Genomic DNA, 10,667 nt, shown 5'->3' with positions numbered 1-10,667 from the left:
AAATAATGAATAGCATATTTGAATTCCTTGTAATTCTAAAATTCATAGAAACTGAAATTGGTGTAATCAGAGCTCTCTAGGTCCATTAGTGGGTTTCGTCCAAATTCCACTGATGGACCTAGAGAGCTCTGATTGTGTCTATTTCAATTCTTGTGGATTTCTGGGGTTGTAAGGAGTTCAAATATGCTATCTATTATTTATTTTGACTTTTTGGGATGATAAAATATAATAAAAAAATCACTTAAATTCTCCACGATAAGCCTGATATGCATATCAGGCCCAACGTGGAGAATTTTAGTGATTCTTTCTTATTATATTTTAACAATTTTGAGAAGTCGAAATAAACAATAGATAACATATTTGAACTCCTTGTAATACTAAAATCCACAGGAACTGAAATGGGTACAATCGTAGCTCTCTAAGTCCATCAGTAGATTTTGATCGAAACCTACTAATGGACCTAGAAAACTCCGATTATATTCATTTCAATTCCTGTGAATTTTTGAGGTTACAAGAAGTTAAACTCTACTATCCATTGCTTATTTTAATTTCTCATGAGTATTAAAATATCTTTGAAAGAATAAGCAAAAGAATCAACTTTTGACTTTTTAAGTTCATGTTATTATGCATATATGCATAAGAAGAACAGGTAAATAGAGGGAAAAAAGATAATAAAAAAAAAAGAGAGTTGTTATATGTATAGGAGAAAAGAGATGAAGGAGAAAAATAATAAAGAACATAAAATAATATATATCTTTTAATAAATTTAAAAATCTAAACACGTCTTCTAATAAATTATCGAAAAATTAAATCGACTGTCCACGTCACCGACCGCCATCCGGTTACGTCAGCGTGTTTGATCTCGTCATCCGGCTCGTCGTCAAAGTCCAACGCATCCTCTTGCTATCCACTTCCAAAACTCACTCAAACTGCCACCTCACAGCCACTCTCTCGCCCTCACCCAAACTCGACGAGAGAGGCCAATACGCTAATTCGGGTAAGTAGTTAGGTAACTAACCGGTGCCGGTAGGTCGAACTAAAGTAAGCAAAGGAAACAGCGACACCTATCACGTTCCCCGTCCAAATAATTAAAACTTCGACACTTCGAATCGCCCGATTTAAGACGGCGACTAGCGTTCTCGATCGGAGACTGCGCGATGGGGAGCTACAAATGTTGCCTCTGCTTCACGAGGAAGTTCCGGTGGTGCGAAGCAGAGCCGCCGGCGGACGTGAGGGCGGCCTTCGCCGCCCACGCAGGAGAGGGAAGGAGCTACATGGCCGCAGATCAGTTCCGGAAGTTTCTTGCGGATCAAGGCGATGGCGGCGATGATGCGGAGTCGGTCATGGAGAAGGGAATCCAGCTGGGACCGAGGCAGCACCTTCGAGGCAAGCTCGCCATGCCGGCTTTCACTCTCGATGACTTCCACCGCTACCTCTCCTCCGTGGAGCTCAACCCTCCCATCAGATCTCAGGTACCTGCTCTTCTATTTTGCGATCGGATATTGCATCTTCTGGATCTAGGTGAACGAAAGATCTTGTTATATATCACTGTCGGTTTCGGATTTCTCGGATGGTTCTGTTTCGGATCCATCTGTCCTTTCTTATGGTACGGTTAGGTGTTTGATTGATTGTTCTAATACAGAACGAAGACCTGTCTTGTTTTCTTCTCATAACTTGATTTCATAAGCTTATACACGATGACGATTTCCTTGTTTTAAAGGCGAGACGATTAGAATGTGTCACATGAGTGTGGAGTAAGCTAGCGCAAACACATTAAGTTTTGCCTGAATCGTGTTTGAAATTGTAGTTTTCGCATGAAATGGACTTGGCCAATTAAATGAAACTGTGAAGAAAGCCAAAAGTGGTTTTTTTCCCCCTTTCCATCCCTACTTTCCTGGGAGGGTTTAATTACATTTATTTATTTGGAGCTAACAACTTGTGCAACATTCCTTGTTCTTCAAAGTTATTTGGAAGTCTAAGTAGCTATCTAACTTTTTACAGTCTAAATCCTTTAGATAAGTGTTGGAAACTATAACTCCTACCTAGCTATGTATTTACTTTACTAGATGAAGATTTTTTCAAACTTTTCCTTAGTGGATTCTATTGTTGGTTTTGAGTAATGAAGGATCTTCTGTTGGGACATATATAATTTTTTTCTCTTACTCATTGGAAAGCTGAAGCGCTAAAAAAAGTATTTGGAGCATCTTCAAACTTTCTTATTCATGGTTGTGATTGAAAATGATGTTTTGTAGCATGTAGAATTTTCCAATGCTCGAACTTTGGATAAATCCATTTGTTATTGTACAAACCATAGTTCCACAAGATATCCCTTTATTGCCTCCTTTGTTGTGATGGGTTAGATACTGAAGTTCAAGTTTGTCAACAACTTTGCTGTTTTATATTATATCTGTAGCCTGTAGTTTATGAGCGTGATTCACTTTGTAAAAGAAACTGGATGCATTCATATTATAGTTAACTGAAAAAGTTGTGCCTGTGTGCCTCTTTGATAGCATTTGAACTACACGTGCTTTTTCCCTCTTTAAATCATTTTCTAAGTGGTAATCTGAAAATGGATATTTATAGCTTCATTAATGCATTTTGTCAACATAGACGATAGTACCTGAGCATTCCATATACTTTTTACATTGTAACTTCTTTATCAATTCTATTTGTGAATAAATAAATTCTTTGTGAACAGGTTCACCATGATATGGCTGCTCCTTTATCCCATTATTACATCTACACAGGACATAACTCATACTTGACTGGAAACCAACTGAGCAGCGACTGCAGTGATGTCCCCATTATAACAGCACTCAAGAATGGCGTGAGAGTAATTGAGCTAGATATGTGGCCTAATGCCACAAAAGATAATATTGATATTCTTCATGGGAGGTACTGAAACAATTCTCTGCATCTTGCAATAGAACTTTATGGGTTATATTTTTCTTCCTCCTGTTTGGATATCTTTAGCGGACCACCTAGTGGTATAAGACTTGGTTGATTGTTGATATTTGGATATGTTGTTAGCTAGTAAAGCTTTGGGCAATCTGGAGTTATCTAGATTATTGGCTTGTTGCATGTGTTTTGTCATCGAAGCCATACGAATGTTACTTTATTTAGTAAAATATTAATTGCATAGTCCAAGAGAATTGGATGATGGTTTACACATGTTTCTAGAGGATGACATCTGCTGTAATGTTAGATACTCTATCAGATACTTCTTAGGCTTTATTGTCAAGCTACTTTTGTTGTGTGGTGATTTACTATATTTGACATTTGCCTTCAGAGTTCAAATTTAGAAGCTTATTATCATAGACAAGTAAAAATGATCTGAAGTTTCCTGGTAGCTGTCACCTCAACCAGGAAACAAAACTATAATGGTTTCATGAAGGCGTTTGCTTTGGACTTCTAAAACTGCTTTTTCCTAAGATGTATTCAACTATTCTAATAACACTGCATTTTGTCATGATTTTCAAAAGATTCTCCTGTTAATCTGGTAATTTAAAATTTTAAACCATGCAACTTAGGACTACCTTGATTGAATTTCATTAAGGTCATGGAAGCTTGAGCTACCTTCCTTGCAATTGAACTTTTGCAAAGGGCAAAGATCTATCTACAACACTTTTGATGTCAGTTGCAATGCGGAAATCTATTTTTCTTGAAGCATGAATTTTGTGAGTATGGGATTTCAATGAGTTAATTAAGCTCAAGCTATCTTAACGTCGACAAAGGAAAAAAATTCATCTCCAAGGATTTTGGGCATGTAAGTAATCATACGACACATGAATGAAATTACCTAAATAACATTGAGCAATGACTTCTTCGTTAGGATATCTAGTGTGGTTAATAATTTGTTATTCAACTAAATGTTACTACTTAGTAGATGTCCTGGTCATGAAACATTGATGCTTTTAAATGAGGTCTTGTATCTTAGTTGTAATCCTATCAATGTAATCATTAATACCCTCATACCATTAGGATTGGAATTTAGGATGTTCAAAAGGAGTCTTGACACCCAAGCAATGGTGCAGCGGCAAGGTGGTTGGCAGATTAACCAAGCACCCAAGGTTCGATTCCCGGCTACGGTGGATTGTAGGATATTTCCTCCAATGGAATGAAAAACCTAGGGTGTTGGCAGCTGGGCAAGGAGCCGCATGCGCTTCCGGATTTACCCTAGTGGCCAATAGGAGCTTTCCGTGGGGCGAGACAGATCACCTCTAGGACTTTAGTCGGTTCAAAGAATTGGATACTTGGATTATCTTTAAAAAAAAGTCTGACAGATTTTATTATGATGCATGACCATCTAAAAAAGCGTGAAACAAAATAGTTATTGGTTTTTGGTGCCATATGTTTTTATTGAAGAGAGTGATGGCCTGCATGGATATAGATGGCTCCACTTATCACATGGAACTATCTGTATAGGCTCTTGTATTTTCTATTTATCTAGTTATCTTAAAAAGATTTGGTAGTTATATCAATTGGTTTGATTAAATATTTCTGGACCAGAAAAGAGGGTATCATTAATAAAGCACTTTCAGTTTCCAGTATTTTGGCGTTGATAAAGAGTTCTAGACAATCTTACAATTTGATAGATAAAGGATTGCTATGTTTTAGACTAATACTATTACCAGTTTCCCTTTACCTCATTAATACAAAATTTATCAAAGAAACTGTTGTAGTGGGCATCAAAGTCCTCAGAATGGACATTTTTTTGCTGGATTTTGCTTTTTGATAACATGCTGGATTCAGCCCATTTTCTGCAGAACTTTAACTTGTGAGCTTGTTAGTGCATCGAAGTCATTGTTGATTACTCATGATCTTTATTTTGGTCTTGTTGTAACTTTGTAGGACTTTAACTTCTCCAGTGGAACTTATTAAATGCTTACGATCCATTAAGGAGCATGCCTTTTCTGCATCCCCTTATCCTGTCATCATAACTCTAGAGGACCATCTTACTCCTGATCTTCAAGCTAAAGTCGCTGAAGTAAATCTGCTATCCCCTTTTTTTATCATAGACTGTCAAATTTTTTATTTCCCTCTGAATGTAACTTCACTGTCAAATAAGGAAAAATGCTTTCTTTAGATGGTTGTAGAAACATTTGGAGACTTGTTGTATTACCCTGACTCAGAATGTGCAAAAGAGTTCCCATCACCAGAATCTTTAAAGAAAAGGATTATTATTTCAACCAAACCACCAAAAGAATATCTTGCAGCTAAGAATGATAAAGAGAAGAATGGTAACTCCCAAAATTTGGATGATGATGAAGCATGGGGAAAGGAGGTACCTGATCTTCAAACCGTGCTCGACAAGGTGTCTGCATTTGCATTTGCAGTATTCTAATTAATTTTGCTATATTTCTCTTTATTGCTATGTATATCATTTTTTTGTCATATTTCCTCCATGATAATGAAAATGTTCAGACACAAAACAATGATGATGATGTGGATGATAGCGATGAGGATTACCATGATGACAGTGATGATGGTAAGAGTCTGTCCCAGAGATCACCACCCAATTATAAATCTATTATCACTATACGAGCTGGAAAGCCCAAGGGTGAAATAAGTGAAGCACTAAAAGATGATCTTGATAAAGTTAAACGTCTCAGTTTGAGTGAACAACAACTTGAAAAAATAGCAGCAACTCATGCGGCAGACCTAATAAGGTATATATATTCAGCCATTGTGTTTTAAAACTTCTTGGTATTTATGAATCTTGCCATCCCTTGTTAGACAATAAAATTCCGTGATTGATTATATCATTTAGGTGTATGGAAATGGAAATTCTCAATCATCTTATGGTGGCAATTGCTGCCATCTTTTTATTCTTTCTTTTTTTCTATAGGTTTTCTCATAGAAATTTACTCCGGATATATCCAAAGGGTACCCGCTTCAATTCTTCTAACTACAATCCATTCGTTGGCTGGATTCATGGTGCTCAGATGGTGGCATTTAACATGCAGGTAAGCTTGACATAGTTGCTCTAACTAGTCTAGTAATGTTTTCATCATCTTAGGTCTGAAAGTCCATGCATTACATGTCCATTGTAATTATTTGCTCAAGAAAAATTTATAACTCATGATTATTAGGTAAGACTTAGATGAGTGGATGCACAATTAACAATTGCGCTTTGAAGAAATGCTGATTAAATTTGACTAAGCAATGCTATTTATAAATAATATTCTAGTTATTAATGGCGCATTTAGTAGGGTGGAATTGGAACAGAGTGGAATGGAAACAATTCATTTCCCCCTTTAATTCCATTCTAATGTTCATTCCCTCTTTGATTCCATCCTAATGTTTGGGCAAACAGTTTGAAGAAGTTACTCATTCCATTCCACCCATTCCATAATTAAGATACGTGGAAAGTTCCATTCAGTCCATAATCAAAATGTAAGAATTAGATGGAGGAAACAAAGTTAAACATAGAATGAATGGTTCCATTAGTTATATCATTCCATTCTCATAACCAAATACAGGCATAAAATGCATTATTCTCTTGATTCCATTACATTCCCATTCTCATCTCAGTAGTTAGTTCCATTATATTCAACCATAACAAAGCCAAGGGTCCTATTACTTTGATGAAAGACATGTGAGAGAGAAAGAAAAATGACAGAAAGTGTACATCATTCATGGAGCTCCATGTGTAATTTTATAAGCTTTTTCCTCCCTTGAATCTTCTATCGAATTGATATGAACCTAAGGGTCGTAAAGGTTGGAACTTCATTGTAGCACTAGAATACTCTATTAAATAACTGAATAATGATCCATTGAACTTTGAGGATATTCATTTTCATTTACCTCTCTACCAAAAACTTCTATTTTCTATTGGATCAAGAATTTCTGTTTAAACTTGTTGAAGTGTTCTTTCCGCAGGGATATGGAAGATCACTGTGGTTGATGCATGGATTTTATAAATCAAATGGTGGAAGTGGATATGTAAAGAAACCTGATTTCCTGTTGACTGTTGGCCCAAACAATGAGGTTTTTGATCCTAAAGCAAGTTTACCCATAAAGAAAACCTTGAAGGTGACTCAATTGTTGATTTTAGTTGTTGTCTGTTATTTATTTGTGCTTTTTTATTTTTCATCTTTTATTTTCACTTTAAAGGTCTGATTATTTGGACAAAAGAGATGAAGGAAAGGATCACAAAATTACATGAACTGTGGAAGTTCTCTGTGTAATTTTGTATCTGTTTCTTCCTATCATTCATATCTTCCATCCAAGTAATCCTCCCTTAACGTATCTACTTGAGGGAAAGGAAGATAAAGTAGAGGGAAATGTAAGGGTAAGTCGTCTCATTCAATTGCTTATTTGAGTAGAGAGAAAATTCATGGGGATTAAGGAACAATTTGAAATTCTTTCATACTTATTGGAGCAAAAGGTGATATCGCTCACCCCAAACAGTCAGTATCGCCGATCCTACAGCAAGATATAGGCAGACAAATCACGAGGGGCATTTTTCCCTAGCGCAACAGCTCTTTGCATGGGGAAGGATAGATACCTAACGAGGAACAATTTGAAGTTCTTTCATACTTATGGTTCTATCTAAGGGTGTGCTTCCTAGAGTGGAAGAAGAGGGGGAAGGAAAGGAATAGGGCTGCCAAGGTAAGAGGAGCAGGAAGAGAGAGGAGAGAAATTTCTTTTTGTGAAAATGTCTTTACTATAATGTTACTAAGACATGCAGTGTTAAACCACTCATTTCACTACTATGCTTTTGCTCATCTTCTATTCACCTTTAAACAAAACCAAAATTGGTAAAAAAAGAATTCCAAATTGTTCCCTTTCACTAGTTTTAGCTCTCCTTTTCCTCTTTTTGAGCTCCTCCCAAATAGACACACTGAGAAAGTCAACTAAATAGAGGAAGAAAAGAGGAAAAGTGATGATAGGATTGGCATGTTGGGGTAACAAAAAATCAAAAGTCTAACTTTGTTTTCCCCCCTTATTTTCCCATTTTTTCCTTTTTTTTTCTCAAGTAGACACAAAAAAAGAGAAAATCCTGCTACTTTCTTTTTCTTTCCTTCCTCGCCATTGTTCCTTTTGCTATTATTGTCCTCCGCTCAAGAAAACAATGTGTGTGCTGATCTAGTGATCTGCAAATTGTTTATTGGATTTTTGATATTTGTAACAGGTTAAAGTATACATGGGAGATGGTTGGCGTATTGACTTCAAAAAAACTCATTTTGATTCATACTCCCCTCCAGATTTTTACACAAGGGTAACAATCTCATATTTACATTCTTTATTTTCTTTTCTTAAAGGTTTCTTTTAAAACCATCATATTCTTATAAATGTGAAACACATCAAGTAAAAAATGATTTAATCAATCAATAGGTGGGAATAGCTGGTGTTCCGACAGACACAATGATGAAGAAAACGAAGATCATAGAAGATAATTGGACTCCAGTTTGGAATGAAGAGTTCATCTTCCATTTGACCGTGCCTGAATTGGCCTTGCTACGTATTGAAGTCCACGAATACGACATGTCAGAGAAGGATGACTTTGCAGGGCAGACTTGCTTGCCTGTATCAGAGTTGAGACTAGGAATTCGAGCAGTGCCACTCTTCGATCGCAAAGGAATCCAATTTAATTCTGTAAAGCTTCTTATGCGGTTTGAATTTGTCTAATTAGTTGAAAGGGTATATAAGTCGGTTTCCCACTTTGGAGTTTAGATTTCAATGTAAATATGTAAAGGATTTTATCCATGTTGGCTTTATGTGAAGTATATTATTATGCATTGGAGCAAATATTATCTTAAGAATGAAATTTGAGTGTAAATTTACTTTTGTTACATATGCATGTATTTCTTGTGAATTTTTTCCCACCTAAATCTTGAAAACCGGTAGATATGCTGGGGTGATATGAAGTATACATAAAATTTTAATTTATATTTATCTCTGTATTGATAATATTTGTTCTACTCCTATAGTATTCCGTGATATTAAGTTGGATATATGTAGTTTATTGCTAATTTGTCTCCACCTTTTAATAATTTTTGGGGTGGAAATAGGGGTATAAATGAGTTCAATTTAGTCGTGTTCAAATTTATTTATTATTATTTAAATTGGATAGCTGAATTCAAATTTATTCATCAACATTATTTAAGCATTTAATTGAACTCAATTATTTATTATTCTTATAATTTATATTAAAATTTTATTTATTTATAAAATTTATATATTTTATTTTTAAAATATTATGAATATTCTATTTGAAACGGACATAATTCTTTTATAAAATTATTTTTATATATTAATAAATAAATTTATTCATAAATGTTCAAATTATCATCCATATTAAGTTCATTAGTATTTAAATTTATTTATTTTATACATTCTTTTACAATTAAATGAATATAAATGAGTTTTAAATTGAATATTGAATTTATTCACGGACCTCATAGTCATTATTCATTAAAATCATGTGATATAGTTGGATTTTCATAGGGTGAATTCAGTAAATTAAAAAATTAATACAACACACAATGTATAATAAAAAATAATATATTAGCTTCATATATTTTTATAATAATACTTTATGAGATTTTATGTTTTGAAACTAATGAATAATAGTTTCATTATCAACTATATTAAACATAACTCACTCAATATATAATATCAAACAATTATTTATTATATCATCATCCAACCGATTACTAAGTAAGATTTTGATTATTTTCATTGTTAAAAATACTTTCTCTATAATTACAGTTGCAACTTGCAATAGAAATAAATATACTAAAGGATATAGTCGATATTTCTTCAATTAAATCATCTTTTTAGCAAGCTTGCTAATCCCCATAACCTCAAAGAATGATTGCTATTTTGCATGTCAAAAATAAAGTTATCAAATTGGTGCTCAAAATGCATTAACTTTATCGGGAAGAAATCAAATGTATAAAACTAAACAAACTAAAATAATTTTCTCTTTTCATAAGTAAAGAATGAATTTGATGGATCAAGACAAGTTATACATAGCAACAACTCCGTGTTCAACTCCTTAAAGCGACTATTCAACCCTTGAAGTTGTAAATCTATCATTTCATAAAACGTTTTCAATGTGATAATAGTGAAGATTTGTCTTTCCTTCAATATTTCCTTGTAATCTCCCATGAAAAGCTAACAAATCTTCCATATGCGGAGTGACTACCTCATATTTAACACAAAATAAAGAAATTTCATTCAGTAATAAATCTCAACCATTACCTCTCATAGTTTGTAGTTGATGTTTACTTGATCTTACAAGAATTATGACATTTATGATGTCTTGATCTTTTCTTTACAAAGTTTAAGACAAATCATTTGTGATTCTCGAGATATTCTTCATTAAATGCATCTAAAAACTGAATTCATATTTTTCTCATCAATTCTAATAGATTATTTGCTTAGTCCTTTTCTTGCGATCTTTTCCCTTTTCTTCAATAATTAAAAGGACATCAATAACTGAATGATACAAGCATATCAAACTCAACAATGTATTATAATGTGAACCCCAATGTATTCTCCTATCTCTTTTCTTCTCTTGATTCATACCTCGTATAGTGAAGATATTGTTGGTGCCCCACGCTGAGTAAGTCACAGTTTTGATATAAAAGACAACTAGGTTAAATTAGGCTTTGTGGATTTGATATTTTGTGTATAAGTGTACAAGGACTTAGGAA

General features: G+C 34.2%; 1 protein-coding gene across 1 annotated transcript; it reads left to right on the top strand.

The window, feature by feature from the left end:
* Window positions 1-1,078: 1,078 nt before the first annotated feature.
* Window positions 1,079-8,798, top strand: LOC121992604 (phosphoinositide phospholipase C 2-like). Its single transcript, XM_042547095.1, has 9 exons — window positions 1,079-1,472; window positions 2,699-2,895; window positions 4,852-4,987; window positions 5,087-5,314; window positions 5,425-5,669; window positions 5,849-5,966; window positions 6,883-7,035; window positions 8,138-8,224; window positions 8,341-8,798. Exons 1-9 carry the CDS (start codon window positions 1,158-1,160, stop codon window positions 8,632-8,634), a joined length of 1,773 nt encoding a protein of 590 aa, XP_042403029.1. The 5' UTR covers window positions 1,079-1,157; the 3' UTR covers window positions 8,635-8,798.
* The last annotated feature ends 1,869 nt before the right edge of the window (window positions 8,799-10,667 follow it).

Source organism: Zingiber officinale, chromosome 6B, assembly GCF_018446385.1.
Source record: "Zingiber officinale cultivar Zhangliang chromosome 6B, Zo_v1.1, whole genome shotgun sequence".
Classification (NCBI taxonomy): Eukaryota; Viridiplantae; Streptophyta; class Magnoliopsida; order Zingiberales; family Zingiberaceae; genus Zingiber; species Zingiber officinale.
This window is presented reverse-complemented; position numbering and strand designations above follow the sequence as displayed.